The sequence below is a fragment of the Alligator mississippiensis genome, chromosome 5 (assembly GCF_030867095.1).
Source record: "Alligator mississippiensis isolate rAllMis1 chromosome 5, rAllMis1, whole genome shotgun sequence".
Taxonomy (NCBI): Eukaryota; Metazoa; Chordata; order Crocodylia; family Alligatoridae; genus Alligator; species Alligator mississippiensis.
In genome coordinates this window covers 182013961-182032334 of record NC_081828.1, presented here as the reverse complement: position 1 = coordinate 182032334, position 18374 = coordinate 182013961, and the positions used below count along the sequence as shown (strand labels likewise).

At 44.4% G+C, this 18374-nt stretch overlaps 1 protein-coding gene across 1 annotated transcript in view; it reads right to left on the bottom strand.

Moving 5' to 3' along the window:
- The window catches only part of LOC102567543 (macrophage mannose receptor 1-like), a 75588-nt gene extending 57445 nt beyond the window's left edge, over positions 1 to 18143 (bottom strand). Inside the window, exons 1-3 of the mRNA XM_014601567.3 lie at positions 17886 to 18143; positions 5482 to 5643; positions 4385 to 4498 (exon numbers count right to left, since the gene is read on the bottom strand). Coding sequence (XP_014457053.1) covers positions 4385 to 4498; positions 5482 to 5643; positions 17886 to 17946 — 337 coding nt within the window. The 5' untranslated portion in view covers positions 17947 to 18143. The remainder of the gene's footprint in view (positions 1 to 4384; positions 4499 to 5481; positions 5644 to 17885) is intronic.
- Positions 18144 to 18374: the final 231 nt, after the last annotated feature.

The window sequence follows — 18374 nt, the reverse complement described above, 5'->3', positions numbered from 1 at the left end:
GAAAAGAGGAAAACAAATTTCAGAAATTTGACATTTCACTTTCAGTGATGGTTTTCAAAGCCACAATTTTAATGAAAATATCAATTTCAAGAGGCAATTTTGATTTTAATAATTTAGAACATGAATAAAAGGTATCACCTCACTCCAATTATCAGTGAATTATGTTTTCTTTCTTCATCATCTAGAGCAACATCCTGAATGATTTATTGTCATTTCATTAGCATTTACTTAGCCAATAATTATCATTTGAAGAATAGGATATGGCTAGATAACTTTATAGCCTGACAAAGTTAGTATCAGTTCAGTTTATTTCAAATTGTGCAGAGTAACTGATGAAAGCAGGATATCTGAGTAGCAGATTTTCAAGGAAAAAAAGAAACTACTCTTTAAATATAGCAAAATACTGACTCTAAATCTCCATTTTCTTGGACCTAGCTATGTATTCTTGTGCAACACGACTGTAAAAAATCCATCACTGGCATGAGTAAGTAGAATTCTGATATTAGTTGGCACAGCTGGAAATGACTACATCAGCGCAGAAAGTAGTGTAGAATCAGGGCCTCTTTACACATGCAGGTAAAGGCGCAATGGGATCTAATGTGCAATCTACACAATCATGCCTCCTGCCACGCCACACATGCTTCTGGAATCTCCCAGCCTCAGGGGTTAATGAAACCCCCAGGGATGGAATATGGTGGTTGTCCTGATCTCTCAGCCTCCGGGGATGCACGAAACCCCCACAGCTAGGAAATTGTAGCTGCTATGATCTCCAGGCCTCAGAGGTGAATGAAACCCCCACAGCTGGGACACTGCAGCCAGCCACAGTCTCCCAGCCTCAGGGCTTACACATACTCCAGGGGCTTGAAGATCACAGCCGCACTGTGCGGCTGCCTGGAACCAGCTGGGTCCCAGCACTGGAAGGCACATTGCAGGGTGCTGCTGGAACCCAGTCAGCAGCTGCTGGGGCTGAGAGTCCCCTCAGTTGTGCAACTCTCAACCCCAGCTGGGCCTGGTGCACCCCTGCAGCTGGGAACCCTGTCAGGTGACAGGGTTCCCAGCTGCAGGGGAGACCCTGCTACATGGGCAAATTAAAGCTCGATAGCAATCAGCTATAAATTTAGTAAGTATAACCTCATGAATCCGGCATGCTCAGGACTGAACACCTGCCAGAAATGTGAAAATTCTGGATTTTTAAAACCTGAGCGGCAGCCAGTCCCGGAGTGAGGGTGCAGGGGAGGGTAGCAGTGGCTGGTCCCAGAGCAGTGGCTGCATGCGGAAAGGCGATTCAGGGTGGTGGATGGCAGCAGCCACCACGTGCAAGATTCCCCCTCTGCTGCTCCAGGACTGTCCATTGCTACTCCCTGATGGAGTGTAGTTTTAAAAAGTGCCAGATTTTTGATAATTCTGCATTTTTGATATCCGGATTTATGAAGTTATACTGTATACATTTTCGGGGTCTAATTTTAGAGCTGGTTGGAGCTTTTTATGGCTTGGTAAACAGTTTGCATGTGTAGCTGGTCTCAAGGTAACTGCACAATTAACCAGTTAATTGTGCAATACTTGTAAGGTGTAGAGGCGCCTTAGGCACACAATGTTTATACCTTTACTTTGCCTATTTTGTTCCTCTCCAGAAATGATAACCTTTGGGACACTAAATTCCACAGCGATTGCTTTTACCTGATTCACAGACAGGGTAAAGTAGCACCCTGTTTTTTAAAGGTGTTGCAGAGTACTGTGCATTATTAGCACAGTTAGTCATTGAAATGCCTACATGGGATACCATAGCATCAAAAACATTCTGACCTACTGTGGTTTGCTGAGTTCTTTAAATAGAAATGAGTCAAGAAATGACTGAAATGGATGCCTTGAGTCTAAGAAGTTTGAGAACCTCTATCTTAAACTATGATGTCACCAAGGTTAAGGAATAGCTATACAAGCACCTTTGTGAAATTCTCTTGTTCTCCAGTATCTCAGATTTTTTTAAAACAAATTGGTCTCTAACTTGTGAAAAAAACCACTCAAATATGTAAACTAATTTGAACTACAGCAGTGATGTAGTTATAGAGATTCTGGAACAATAGCTCTGAGGCATACAAACTTCCCCATTCCTCTCGGTAATAAGTTAACACAGCTGCTCAGTGAGTACAGGAGACCCTCGCCATCTATGGCAGATACATTCTGGAGATCCCCATGAATGGCGAAATCCATGAATACTGAACTGTGTTCATGAATGTTGTCTGCATTCATGAATGGCGGGAGCCTGGCGGCAGCAAGCATGAAGCTCCTGCAGATGCTGCCAGCTCTGTAACACAGTCTCATCACGCTCCACGGGGAATATTTGGCGCACCACAAATATTTGAAACCACAAATGCCAAACCCATGAATAGTGAGGGTTTCCTGTATGTCTACATGAAATGCTTTACTGTGCAATAAATTAGTTTACTGCACAGTAAAACATCACTGTCTACATGCGCTCACATTTACTGTGCAGTAAATTAGTCTATTGTGTAGTTAGCTACTACCTATAAATATAGGTAGTAAACTAACTGCTCAGTAGATACTGTGCAGTATGCAACATGTAAACACTGGCCATGAGCAAATGTACTCCTGGTCAGCCTAGCCAGCAGGGGGCCACATGGTCCTGATGCTGCTTAGCTCCCCAGCTCCCCCCAGGAATTGGGATGTGAGCAGAGCCAGGAGTGGGGAACTCTCTGCCCCCTGTTTGTGCTCCCCCCACAGAGCTCGCTGCTCTGGGGAGCAAGAAGCTCTGGGAATCCAGCCCTCACTCATTCCCGCAGAGCCAGAGCAGCCAGCTCCGTGTTGCATGGAGTTGGCTGCTCTGGGGAGTGAGCAGAGTCTGGGGATTCCTTTTTGAAATTTTAGTGGGTTAGAATCAGTATTTAAGAGTTAGAATTTTGCTATATTTTGCTAGTATTTTGCTGTATTTCAACAGAACAATGGAATTCCCAGCCCCGGGTCACTCCCCAGAGCTGCCCACTCCATGCGGGGCAGAGGTAGCTCCTCTAGGTGATAAGCAAAGGCTGGATTCCCAGCCCCAGCCCCTCCCTAAAGCAGCTGGCTCTATGCCAAGCAGAGCAGCTACTGGCAAGCTCTGTGCCTGGCCCCCCACCCAGCAGGGGGCTCACCCGCAGCTGCTCCACACCCCAGGTGGCTCCCAGCAAACCCCTTGCCCATCAGGGGACTTGCTGGCAGCTGTGTATCTGGATATGCATGGGGCCAGGAGAGCTCTGTCTGCAGCAGGGGCAACTCTCTCCTGGCCCCATGCACATCAGGCCCCTTCCCAATGTGCATGGGGCCAGGAGACAGCTGCCACTGCAACTGGCAGAGTTCTCTTGGCCCCATGCCCACTGGGACCACCCCCTGCAACTTACCAGCCCCCAGACTAGCAGTGGGGCAGGATCCTGGAGCTCTCCCTGGCTGCTGCACTGGGGCAGAGCAGGGTTGGAGCAGCCCTGTACTAGGTTGTTCCCTTGTAGGCTTACTGCACAGGATTTTTACTGCATAGTAAGCCTACTTTGATTAATAGCATGCAATTATGATAATTACAGCCCAGTAATGATAATTTAAGTGTCAACTTTGTTAATTATTTCACTGTTTATTCAAAAATATGAAACATCACAAATATGTGTAATGTTTTGTAAGTGACATCCATTTATGTGAATGTTTGGGAAATATCACCATTACTTTTCTTCCTAATTAAGGAAAAAATCAATCCCAAGAACCCTAGGTTAGCCCCACTGAAGAGATATGAAAGAGCTCACACGATCAAATTTTGAAATCCTGGGGCATCTGTTGTGACAGCCTGCATGAGCAAGACTTACTTTTTTGAACAATGTCAGAAAAGTACCACCACATTTACTCCTACCCCAAATTTTACCCTGTCAGAAGCAATGGATATACTTCAGCAAGGAAGGAAGCTAAAAGAAGAAATGAGCACATGCCGACCACAACCTTTTTTTTATACCACTGTCCCTAAAAATAAAAAATAGGAAACGAGACAAATTGTATAAGCAACTACAGGCCTAATTCCTTACTGAGTTACTTTAGTTATACTGGTGTAAAACTAAAGGGATATAGTGCCTCCTTATCTATGTACAGAATTCTGATCTCCAGTCTGTATGGTGATTCCTAATTCCAAATGAAATTCAACTTCTGTGGACAAATTTCATGTTTATAATGAGAAAAAACATACTGGAGCTGAAATCCAAAGTATGCGTTTGTGCACGATACCATCAAAATGGTGGGCCAGAAATTCAGCTAGTAGAAAGCAGGAAAGCTCTTTTGAAATCAAAGAGCATCTCCATGAAACAAGCTGAAAAATCTATTTAAATAATTCCTGGTATTAAACAGATTTAACACCTACCTGGAGCCCAGTTTAAATATCTGTAAGGATTCCTACCAATCCATTGCCATCTATTGTTGGAATCCAGAGCATTAAGTCCAATCCAGAGTGTAGAGCTGAGATTTTTTGTTAGCTCTAAGTTACAAAAAGAATTGAATGAGACTTCTTTGCTTTTTAATTAGTAAATTGCACTAAAACAAGTAAAATGAAAAGCTAAGAAACTTTATTTTCCTTAATCAAAACCATCCAGTAAAATGACACTTTTCAGACTACTAAAAAACATACTAATAGTTGAAAAGAATACAGTATTTAAACATATGGAGAGATATTTAAAGGCTAAAAGATTTTTCATTGACATCCTAGTCAATGAAAAGAATCAAATCAACATTTTATATTAGTGCTGGGATGGAAGGTTACTTCTTTTACTAGATTCTGCAATCCAAAACTTCACAAAAGCTAAGTATAATCGTATTAGAGCTCTTGAAAAATCATCTTCTAAGGGGTTCCATAGACTAAAGGCAGAAGGAAATTATAAACATTTAAAAATAATTAACCTCCTCTTTGTCATGTTCCAAATCTGTGGCCTAATAGCCTCCTTCATAACAGTTATAAACATCTATTTCTGCAGACTAATTCCTGAAATCTGTAAAAGCACCCATTTCCCAGTGATATTAACTTCCTTTAGGCTTTACCTTACAGTTATACATACTCCTTGAAAACTACCAGAAAAAAAAATTAAAATATGAACAAATTATGGCTACTCTGTCATCATGAACTGAGATGAGAAGACATGGAATGCAAAATCTTTCCTGGAATGGAGAGAGGGCCAGTATCACTATGTTTCCTAAACAGGGAATGATCACTTCCCCCTGTCTTGTAGGCAGTGATGGTTTCAAGGGCCTGGGCAACAAAGGAACATTTGGCTCTCTCTTTTTCAAAGGCAACATTAAGACTGCTGCTGACAAGCTTGATCAGAAAGTTACTGAGACACAGTTGTGACAGGCAGAAAAAAATTAAAAATCCCCATCCCATTGAAATTTGTGGAAATCTTATCACTGACTTCAAAGGAACCAGGGTATCCCACAGTGTTTTCTCTCATAATTCCTTTGTTACTTTACCTTTCAGGAATGCTTGATCATGAATCTCTGTGATGCTTACTAATTCTGCATTCTGCTGCAGACAGCTACTCCTTGCTTTGTGCCATGTTAGAAATGAGCTTGGATTTATCTGATAGTGGATACCTGTCAAAGGATTTGCAGTCCAAAATATTTCAGTATTATCTGAAAAGGGAAATTGAATATTGCCATTAATTATGATTGCCCCAACTACAATTAGATGGAGCATGTAGTTCTACCAATGTAAAATGTGCCACAGTCTAACAGTATGTGATATTATTTATAAAGTACCATCATCCAAGAGGCAAGGATTTCTAGAGTGATATCTTTTATCGGACCAACTATGTAACTACGATCGAGTGAGACAAGCTTTTGAATTCAAGACATTCTTCCTCAGGCCCATCAATACCATCAGCAACAGAAAAACTGAAATAAAATGAGGATGAGAATTCATTTTTTCTTTTTTAATTTTACAGCTTTAACTGACAACATTCTCTCAAACATCTGAATTTTCAGGGGCTAGAGGAACATTTGCATTTACTCTATAGAGAGGGACATTGTGCTGGATTCACAAAAGGTAATATTGGGTAAACTATTACACTGGTGAACAAAGAGCCAGCCCTGAGCTCAAAAAAAGAAAACAGCGGTCATTTAAATGTCCTGTCACCTTAGGAACCATCCATGTTCACAGAAAATTGTCATCAAAATTAATTATGCTTATCTTGAAAGAAGATAACAGATAAAATGATAAAAGTAGCAAAACTGGGTCCTTGGTAAAGTGACAGGCTAAGGAAAGAGCTTGAGCAAGTGCTAATGTGGCCAGTACTTTAAATTCCTCATTCACAGAAACAGTATTGATGTGTTCTTAAAAAAGCATTTTACATGAGGAAGTAATTTGCTTTCAGGGTGAGAGAGTCCAAAGTAGAAGTGTCAGCTTGGAAGAAAGGGCAAAGATGAGATAAAGGTTACAGGCTACATACAAGTTTTACATTTCTACTGAGAGAATCAACGTTCTTCCAGTAGAGGTGAGAAGCATACAAGAATTCATTGAATTTCTCCCAGAGGAAAAATGCTCCTTGTAGTTTCATAGTTGGTAGGGTCGGAAGGGACCTGAGCAGATCATCAAGTCCAACCCCGTGCCGTGGCAGGAAAGAGTACTGGGGTCAAACGACCCCAGCCAGATGTTCGTTCAGCCTTTTTTTAAAGACCCCCAGGGTAGGAGCCAGTGCCACTTCTTTTGGAAGTTGGTTCCAGGTCCTAGACGCCCTGACAGTGAAATAGCACCTCCTAATGTATAGCCTGAAACTACCCTCTGCTAGCTTGTATCCATTGTTTCTTGTAACTCCAGGGAGTGCTCGGTGTAACAGGGACTCTCCCAATGCCTGCTGGTCCCCCTTGACTAGTTTGTAGACTGCCACTAGATCCCCTCTCAGCCTTCTCTTTTGGAGGCTGAACAGGTTCAGGTCCCTCAGCCTCTCCTCGTAGGGCCTGCCCTGCTGACCCCTGATCATGAGGGTGGCCTTGCTTTGGACCCTCTCCATATTGGCCACATCCCTCCTGAAGTGCAGTGCCCAGAACTGGATGCACTTCTCCAGCTGCAGCCTGACTAGTGCCGCATAGAGGGGGAGGATCACCTCCTTTGACCTGCTTGAGATACATCTATGGATGCAAGACAAGGTATGGTTGGCCTTCCTGACTGCATCTCCACTTTGTTGGCCCATGTTCATTTTGGCATCAATGATGACTCCAAGATCCTTTTCTGTCTTGACACTGGCTAGAAGGGAGTTACCCAGCCTGTAGGTGTGCCACTGGTTCCTCCTCCCTGGGTGCATTACCCTGCACTTGTCAGCGTTGAAACCCATCCTGTTCTCATCGGCCCACCCCTGTAACCTGTCTAGATCCTCTTGCAGCCTATTCCTTTCTTCTAGTGTGCCTACTTCTCCCCACATCTTAGTGTCATCTGCGAATTTGAACAGGGTGCTTTCTACCACCTCGCCCAAGTCACTGATGAAGATGTTGAATAGTGCGGGTCCAAGGACCGAGCCCTGGGGAACCCCACTGCCCACTTCCCACCCCTTAAGGGAGATGTTCTAGTTCTCAACCTCTTTCTCACAAGAATGAAAGTTTGTATATCTCCTTCCTGCTCTGCTCTGGGGGAGGATTGGACCAGAAAAAGCTGTTCCCCGAGTCTTCCCCAAACTAAAGGGTTTGTCATTATTAAATAGGTACTTTGCGTTGGTCTTTCATCAGTCCCATGGGACGCCCACGCCCGCTACGAGACAGGGAAGTCCAGGTGAGGGTGATCCCCTGCCCTCCATTAATGCTGACTTCGTGAAGCAACATCTTGCGAAGCTGGATACCTTCAAGTCAGCCGGCCCTGACAATCTTCACCCCAGGGTAGTCAAGGAGCTGGCGAGCATCATAGCCCAGCCTCTAGCACGGATCTTTGAAAACTCTTGGCGCTCTGGTGTAGTGCCCGAAGACTGGAAGAAGGCCAAAGTGGTGCCTATATTCAAGAAAGGGAGGAAAGTGGATCCGGCTAACTATAGGCCCATTTGCCTGACTTCTATCTTTGGGAAGATCTTAGAAAAGTTTATCAAAGAGGCCATCCTTAATGGACTGGCCGATGCCAACATCTTAAGGGATAGCCAGCACGGGTTTGTTGCGGGTAGGTCTTGCTTGACCAATCTCATTTCCTTCTATGACCAGGTGACCTATCACCCGGACAAGGGAGAAGAGATTGATGTCAAATATCTTGACTTCAAAAAAGCCTTTTATCTGGTGTCCCATGATCGCCTCTTGGAGAAACTGGCCAATTGTCGCCTTGGGTCCTCCACGATCCACTGGCTGGAAAATTGGCTCCGGGGTCGGACCCAGAGGGTAGTAATTGATGGAAGTCACTCATCATGGTGTCCTGTGACCAGTGGGGTCCCCCAAGGCTCTGTCCTTGGACCCATACTGTTCAACATCTTCATTAATGATGTGGACACTGGAGTCAGAAGCGGACTGGCCAAGTTTGCCGATGACACCAAACTTTGGGGCAAAGCATCCACACCAGAAGACAGGCGGGTGATCCAGGCTGACCTGGACAGGCTCAGCAAGTGGGCGGACGAGAATCTGATGGTGTGCAATGCCGATAAATACAAGGTTCTCCACCTTGGGAAGAAAAACCCGCAGCATCCTTATAGGCTTGGCAGTGCTATGTTGGCTAGCACTATGCAAGAAAGAGACTTGGGGGTCATCATTGACCACAAGATGAACATGAGCCTGCAGTGCGCTGCTGCGGCTAGTAAAGCGACCAAAACACTGGCTTGCATCCATAGATGCTTCTCAAGCAGATCCTGGGACGTCATTCTCCCCTTGTACTCGGCCTTAGTGAGGCTGCAGCTGGAGTACTGCATCCAGTTTTGGGCTCCACAATTCAAAAAGGATGTGGAGAAGCTTGAGAGAGTCCAGAGAAGAGCCACACGCATGATCAGATGTCAGGGAAGCAGACCCTACGATGACAGGCTGAGAGCCCTGGGGCTCTTTAGCCTGGAAAAGCGCAGGCTCAGGGGTGATCTGATGGCCACCTATAAGTTTACCAGGGGTGACCACCAGTATCTGGGGGAACGTTTGTTCACCAGAGCACCCCAAGGGATGACGACTAGGTCGAGTGGTCATAAACGACTACAAGACCGTTTCAGGCTGGACATAAGGAAGAATTTCTTTACTGTCCGAGCCCCCAAGGTCTGGAACAGCCTGCCACCGGAGGTGGTTCAAGCGCCTACATTGAACACCTTCAAGAGCAAACTGGATGGTTATCTTGCTGGGATCCTATGACCCCAGCTGACTTCCTGCCCTGTGGGCAGGGGGCTGGACTCGATGATCTTCCAAGGTCCCTTCCAGCCCTAATGTCTATGAAATCTATGAAAATCTATGAAAGTCATCGAGGATATGGAGCATAAATATATCTCATTTAAGTGATTAGCAAAAATTCAGTAACTAGAACAGTAATTCTCAACCAGGGTGCCACAGCACCCTGAGTGCTTTGAGATCCTTCAGAGGGTACTATTGGGGTACCACATAATGCTAGTACTGTTAGGTGTACATACATGAATTAGAGATTGCAAATAAGATTTCACAGTTTTAAAATCATTCTCCAATGGTGTGGTCTTTCTGGGTTCTTTACAACAGAAGAATTGTTCTATTACTTTTCTATAGTCAAAAAACAGGTAAAAACTAAGAACTGGTATTTTCTGAGGGGTGCCTTGAGTCTAAAAGGTTGAGGGCCACTGAACTAGATATAGCAAGACCAAGCAGGCAAGAAAGAGGGAGTGGGTAGCACAGAACTTGATATTTTAATAGCTGGCTTGATCAAAAACATGATACATAATAAGGCAAGACTGACCTTTCAATGGACAAAATCCATACCATTGGTCTGTATCAAAGTCTACAGTTGTTGTACATCAGAGCCAGCCACCTGATCTGCTGGCATTTGTACACTCAGGATACATCTACACAAGATATTCACTGTTCAGTAGCCTAATTCTACTGCACAGTAATGTGCAGGGCAACGCCCATGCTAATACTGCACTACACAGTAGTATTAGGCTACTGCACAATTAATATCACTAAAAAGCCATGTACTGGCACTACTGCTCAGTAGAGCCAGCTGTTGCATATTGATTTAGTATTTGGTTATGCAAGCATTAAACCTTATGTGCAGTAACTACAGTGTATTAATATACATGTAGATGCACCCTCAGAGTGCATGCTGTTACTGAACTTAAAAAGGAAGACACAGGGGCCCCAAATGAATTTCCGTGTAGCATATAGACAACTAAAGAGGGAAAAAAAGGGCCAAAAATTCCAAATTGATACTAGAAACAAACTTTACATAACTTTCTAATCTTTTCTACCTTGTGGTAGGAGGCAATATCATCTATTTAGTCAACCTTTAAAATGTGCTTTCCCTGAGTAATGTAGCATTTGAATCTACTTTGTTGCAATTTAAGCCTATTACTTCTTGTCCCATCCCCTGTGGACACAGTAGAGGTTATCACCATCCTCTTTATAAATGTACTTCATATATGTGAAGGCTGTTATCAAATCCCTCTCACTTTTCTTTTCTACAGACTAAATAAGCCCAGTTCTTCCAACCTTTCTGCAACCCACTTTTCCTAGACTTTTAATCACAGAGCCCTCCTCTGGATTTTTTCCATCTAATCACATCATTCTTTATGTGTGGTGCCCAAAACTGAACAGAACACTCCAGAAGAGGCCTTGCCATTGTGGAATAGAGTAGAAGAACCACTTTCTGGGTGTGTCTACATCTGCATATTTAATGTGCATTAACTCAAGTTAAGGCTCATTAAGAGCATACTTCTATATGTGTGCACCCTTAATGAGCCTGATAAATGGTGATTTAAAGCTATGTGAGCCTAGATTTGATACCCATTAAAGCAAGTATCAAATTTAATCACAAATATCTATGTCACATTATTGCATGTGCAGATGCATTAATGAGCATTAAGGCGGTGTGTGTCAATGGATACACACTGCGTTAATGTACATTACTGTATCTACATGTGCACTAATGCAACTTAGCTATTCATGCCTCAATTTCATAGATTTCATAGACATTAAGGCTGGAAGGGACCTCAGAAGATCATCAAGTCCAGCCCCCTGCCCAAGGGGCAGGAAGTCAGTTGGGATCATAGGGTCCCAGCAAGATAAGCATCCAAATTTCTCTTGAAGGCATTCAATGTAGGTGCATGAACCCAGGTGGCAGGCTATTCCAGACCTTGGGGGCTTGGACAGTAAAGAAATTCTTCCTTATGTCCAGCCTGAAATGAATCCTAGAATCCTAGAAGTAGGGTCAGAAGGGACCTTGTAGATCTTCAAGTCTGACCCCTTGCCTAGGCAGGAGGAAAACTGGGCTCAAAAGACCCCAGTCAGGTACACATCAAGACTCTTCTTAAAGACCCCCAGGGTAGGAGCCAGCACCACTTCCCTTGGAAGTTGGTTCCAGATCCTAGCTGCCCTAACTGTGAAGTAGTTCTTATGGATGTCTTATCTAAACCTACTCTCCAACAACTTGTGGCCATTATTCCTTGTTATCCCAGGGGGTGCTAGGGAAAACAAGGTCTCCCCCAAACCCTTCTGGTCCCCCTTAGTGAGTTTATAGATGGTCACAAGGTCCCCCCTCAGCCTTCTCTTGTGAAGGCTGAACAGGTTCAGGTCCTGTAGCCTCTCATTGTAGGGTCTGCCCTGCTGTCCCCGCATCATGCGGGTGGCCCTCCTCTGGACCCTCTCAATCTTGTTCACATCCCTCTTGAAGTGCGGCACCCAGAACTGGACACAGTACTCCAGCTGTGGCCTGACCAGTGTCACATAGAAGGGGATGATTACCTCTTTGGCCCTACTTGAGATGCACCTGTGGATGCACGATAAGGTCTGGTTAGCCCTACCGACCATGACCTCGCATTGTCGGCCAGTGTTCATCTTGAAGTCAATAATGACTCCAAGATCCCTTTCTGCCTCCGTGCTCTCAAGAAGGGAGTTTCCCATCTTATAAGTGTGCTGCCAGTTACTACTGCCCGAGTGGAGCACCCTGCACTTGTCAGTATTGAAACGCATCCTGTTTTTGTTAGCCCACCTCTGCAACCTATCAAGGTCTTTCTGCAGTCTTTCCCTCCCTACTAGCATGCCCACCTCACCCCAAATTTTGGTATCATCAGCAAATTTAAACAGGTTGCTTTTCACCCCGTCATCCAAATCACTGATAAAGAAATTGAACAGTGCGGGCCCAAGGACCAAGCCCTGGGGGACTCCGCTGCCCACTTCCCCCCAGGTCGAGTACGACCCTTCAGCCAATTTGCAATCCATCTGACTGTGTAGGCATTGATGCCACAGTTGCCTAGTTTTTTAATGAGGATGGGGTGGAAGACAGTGTCAAAGGCCTTGCTGAAGTCCAGAAAGACTACATTCACGGCAACACCTGCATCCAATGCTTTTGTGACCTGATCGTAAAAGTCAGTCAGGTTGGTCTGACATGACCTGCCCCTAATGAAACTGTGCTGGTTGCCCTTGAGCATCATCCCCAGTGCCGGCCCATCACAGATGTGCTCCTTGATGATCTTCTCAAAGAGTTTCCCCAGGATTGAGGTAAGACTGACAGGCCTATAGTTGCCCAGGTCCTCCCTCCTCCCTTTCTTAAAGATGGGGACCACGTTGGCTATCTTCCAATCATCTGGCACCTGGCCCGAGCTCCACGAGCGCTTGTGAAGCCATGCCAAGGGCCCTGCAATAACCCCTGCTAGCTCCCTCAACACCCTGGGGTTGAGAGCATCTGGACCTGCTGATTTGAACATGTCCAGACCCTTCAGAAGCACTCTAACCCAGTCCTCCTCAACCTTAGGTCTGGAGGCATTCCCCTTGAGTCCATCTTGAATCATGGTGGGGGAGTCCCGGTCCCTGCACAAGAAAACAGAGGTGAAGAATTTGTTAAAGAGGTCTGCCTTCTCCTCTGGCGCAACCACCAGATTTGCCCAGTGTATCTTGAAGGGGCCTCACATTTCCCGGTGCCTTCTTCATCCTCCCTATATATTTGAAAAAGGACTTTTTATTATCTTTGATCTTCGACTCTAGTCCTAGCTCTATGTCCACCTTAGCTTTCCTAACAGCCCCCCTACAGGCCCGAGCAGTGGAGGTATACTTCTCTTTGGAGATAGCCCACCCCCTCCTCTTCCACCGGATGTACACCGCCTTTTTGGCAACCAGACATTCCCGGACATCCTTGGTGAGCCAGGGGAGCTTTGGGGCACTCGTTCCCCCCCTTGCTTGTTGGGATTGTCACCCCTTAGGCCCTGAGTATTGTCTCCTTAAGGAACGACCACTCATCTTGGGCACTGAGTTCCCCTGCCCTCAAGAACCCCAGCGCCTCTTCCACCAATCTCCTCAACTCGTTGAAGTTGGCCCTCTTGAAGTCTAGGGCTACCGCCTTGCTGCAGGCCCTTGACACCCTGCGCTGGATGATGAATTTCAGCAAGCGATGATAGCTATCACCCAGGTGGTCAAGGACCTGAAGCCCCCTTACCAGATCATCGCCTGTGGCCAGGACCAGCTTCAACAAGGCATTTCCTCTGGTGGGACTGTGCACCTCCTGGGTTAAGTGGAGGTCCTGTATCTCAGCCAGGAACCTCCTGGTCTTGATGGAGTTTATAACCGTCCGACCTTGTCATCCCTTGTAGTGCTCTGGTGAACAATCATTCCCTCAGATCCTGGTGAACACCCCGATAAACTTATAGGTGGCCACCAGATCACCCCTATGCCTGCACTTTTCTAGGCTAAGGAGTCCCATTGCTCTCAGCCTGTTGTCATAAGGTCTGTTTTCCTGACCTCTGATCATGCACGTGGCTCTTCTCTGGATTCTCTCAAGCTTCTCCACATATTTTAACATGCCTTAATGCACATTAGGGCACCCAAGTGTAGATGTGCACCTAAATCACCTTCATGCGCCTTAAACAAAGGTGTATTAAGTTTAGGCGCAAATAATTACATGCGTAGACATGCCCTCTGTGACTTACTTACATCATTCCTGGTAATACAACCTTAATATTCTTCAGTTTGTTTTGGAATGATTCTATGCCACTCATATTCTCACTCTATGACTTATATTCAGTTTTTAATCTGCCAATAAGAAGGATACCACTCAATACCTCCTTTCAGTTGGACACTGGACCACTGACAGTTGTCTTTTGAGTGTTACTATCCAGTTATGCATTCATTTGATAGTAGTATCATTTAGCCCAAATTTCCTTAGCTCACTTTTCTCCCAACAAACATGAGGAGAGACTGAAGGAACTGAACCTGTTCAGCCTCAGCAAGAGGAGGCTGAGTGAGGAACTGGTAGCTGCCTACAAGCTTATCGGGGGGATCAACAGCAAATTGGCAGAGCTCTTTTCTCCCCAGCACCACCTGGGGTGACAAGGAACAATGGTCATAAGCTGATGGAGAATAGGTTTAGGTTGGAGATCAGAAGGCAATATTTTACAGTTCGGGTGGCCAAAATCTGGAACCAAATTCCCAAGGAGGTGGTCCTTGCCCCTACCTTGGGCAAATTCAAGAGGAGGTTGGATGATCACCTGTCTGGGGTCTTGTGAACCCAGCATTCATTCCTGCCTGTGGCAGGGGGTCAGGCTAGATGATCTGTTCAGGTCCCTCCTGACCCTAGCTACTATGAAACTATGAAACATGAGAAAAATTGGTACACATACCTTGTGATTGTATGTTGTCATCCAACCACAAAGCTTAAGTGCACAGGAAGCCAAAGTATATCTGGCTCTAAAAACCATTCACTAGAATGTAGATAGCCATGCATAGCCACTAAAAATATTAACTTAATTATTTTAACTTGATGGTACCTAAAAGCAAATTGGCTTCCCTGATGACCTTTTAAGTCAATAGGAGGGTGTCTGGATCTAGGAGAGTACACATTGGACCCATGATTTTTGCTGACTTCAGAAAGTCTACAGGAATGTAGTACCATTCCTTTCCAAACATTAGGGGTATCTCAGGGACTTTCACCCTTTCCCATATTGTTACCTATAGATATGATATACTCTGGGTGAAGTAGATATAGATATCATATATATATGATATATGCTGCATCTATAAGTGCAATTATTTTGAAACAATAAACTCTAGAGCAGTTTCAGCCAGAGTAAACTATTCCCAGGTGAAGCATCTACATATGAGCCCCAGACAGCAGCAATTTGAGTTGGGGTGGGGCAATTTGTGCCAGGGCCATTCTTGCCTTGCTCTGCCCTGGGTTCTAGGTAGTTGGGGTCAGGCAGCAGAGGGACTGGCTGGGGCGTGAGGGTGCTAAAAGTGTGAAGCCATGTGGCTAGGCACCAGACAGGAGTCTGGGCCTCTGCTGGTTGGGCTGACTGGGCACAGTTTATGCCCATGGTCAGTGTCTACACATACATTTAATTGCAGTTAATTACTCCACTGTAAGATAGTACTGTCCTAAACAGTACTATCTTACAATGGTGTTAATTAGTTTACTGCAGCCTAATAATGTTGCATGTATAGACGGTGATGTTTTACTCCACAGCTAATTAGTCTACTCCAGAGTAAAGTTCACATGTGGACACAGCCACTGTACTCTGTTAAAGAGCTAAGGAATACACACGATAAAATATCTGTTTAGCTGGTATTAATATAACTTTTCAAGAACACTTTAGTTTAATTTTTTTTAAAAAGTAGTTAATATCATCCATACTGATTTGAAACAAAATTATTCCAGACCAGATTTTTTAAGGAAATTGGTGTCCATAGATACAGATTAGAGCTCAGCTGGATTTTCAGCACAGTGAGGTGCCTACCACCTGTTGTATACAAAAGAAGATTGTATTGATATTATGACAAAACAGTATGGGTGCATCCAGAAGTGTATGGATGTTTGGTTCCCTGGGGACAAGTAGCGGTGGTGCACCTTGCACCAGTGCTTCTTGTTCCCAGGGAATGCCCGTGCCACACGTACTTTGGCACATGGCAAGTTGCCCTGGGTGGCATAAAGGAGGCTGGGCCCATCACTATAATGGCCCCAGCAGCCTTACCTGGGGTCCTGGGGCCTCCCAGAGGTACAGCCATGGTGATCCTTCTGGGCAGAGCTTGGCCAGCAGCTGCAGCACAGCTCCCAGCAGCCTGGCCCTGCTTTTTAGCAGCCCATGCTGCCCGAGCATGCACTGCTTTGGGTTTTTTTCCCAGTCTTTTTTGACCCCTAGATATCCAGGGGTCAAAAAAACCATGGGAAAAAAACAGCAGCGCACACTTGGGCAGCATGCCCTTTCTGTGCAGAGAGCTTTAGGCTGCATGGTATGTGGTGCTGCAAACATGTTTGTAGCACCACATACCACATTACCATACTTGTCTGGACGTGTCCTATATGTCCAAGTCAAATTCAGAATCCATATTGAATTACAAGTTCATTTTTGATTTTGAAATCCTTTTTTATGTTAGGTGCTGGACACATTTAGCTTTGCACAGAAGTATGTTACTGTAATGCATTCCAAACTGCTACCTGACCTACGAAAGGTACTTGACACCTACTTGAATGTGCAGTTTAGGGTGCATCTTTAATTCCTTCTTAACTATTGTCCCAGTCCCACAGAATAATAGACTCCTTAACTAGCATGACTGGGGGAAGGTATGAAAGTTTCACAGCCTAGACACAGTGGCCAGAAAGCTTGGCAAGGCCATCAAGTCACAGAAAAGGAGAGATCAGAATGTGGGGGCAAACATCTGTAACTTCATAATGCTGTTTAAAAGGAAAGTAACTATAGTTAAGATATGTCTTGGTTGTGCCTCTGTTCCTTAGTTTCCTGTCAGGTTGCCCCAAACAAAACCAGAAGCCTACCACAGGCAAGGAAGAACTCTGCAGGACTATGTGTGGAAATGTGGGAGCCTCAGTAGCTTCAAGAAATTGATGCCAAGGTCTGAGCTTGCCTCTCCTACATTTAAAGGTAGGGCCCAGACAAGGCCCAATTCACTTAAAAGGCTATAGAAGTTAGGAGCTTCCAGAGGAAGATTTAAGATTGTTTGGATGCCTTAGGTGAGCATTTCCACAGTTTGAAATGTTTAGCACTCAAATATATTCACTTTTAACTGTGAAGTTCCTGTGTTTCTAATATTTGTTTTTTCAGGTAAATACAGTATTGCAGAAGAGTTCTTTTACCATAGATTCTTGGTGTGCACTCTTAATCCCAGTTCCACCTTAACATACTTAGTCTTTTTTGTTTACACCCATGCACACATTATACCTTTATTATATTTCCAGTTATATGCCTGATGGTGTGGCTCTTTATAAAAGTACCTGTCTATATAAATATTCTGGGCTGGGTTTTTACTTTTGATCTGTTTGAGAGAGAGAGAGAGAGAGAGAGCAGAAGCCAGTTTCCCATGCTTGCAGAAGTCAGAGGCACCCATAGTGCTAACTGCTTTGTCTGGTCATTGGACAATTGATGTAATGGCAGGGGAAGGTAAACAAGTCTAGTTACTTCCTCATCTCCTATTGCAAGCCCACCCCAACCCCAAACCCGCACTCACAGGGCCATCAATGATCTTTTCATAACTGTTTGAAAATTGGAAATTCAGAATTAAATGCCCTGTCTTGTGTCCTTCTTTCTGCCATTTTCTAATCTCCTGTTAGGAACTCCCTCTCTCCTTATTTCTTGTGTGAAGCCATGTCTTCTCCTGAGAGGGTTCAAATATATCCCAGCAATACCATATATTGTCTTAAATTTTAAAAAAAGAACAGTTAGGCTGTTTATGACACTAATAAAATGCCTAAGGAGCAAAGTAAAAAATAAAAGCATTTTCATATTCAGTTTTATTGAGGATAAACAACAGTGACTTACCCAGCAGCTGCAAAGCACCATGAATGAGACAGAAGAAAATCAGGTACCCAGAAAGAGTCATTGCAAATATTTCATTTTTTTCTTTCTTTACATTAAAAGATGAACTATAATATCCACTGTCAATAAAACCATTCTAAAATGAGGCAGATGGCAAGTTCTCCTCTGTTTCAACAGGCTGATAAATAAGGGGAAATCTTTAGGCTCTAAATAAGGAAATATCCTGTCACATATAGTATTTTGAAATGAGAAGAATTCACGCTACGAACTTGCTTTTGGAAGGGAATTGCTCTTTACTGTAGTCAGAAAACAATGAGCTTATAATTCACTGTCATTTCCTGAGGCTTTGTTATTATTAGAAATGGGTCAGTGTCATAGCCTGTCAAACCTCTAGAAAGGTTAGTGAGGAGGCTAGTAAAGTTGAAGATGAAAGCTCATCTCCTGAATTCATAAAGCTTACACCTCAGACACAGTGAAATAATGCTCATAGTA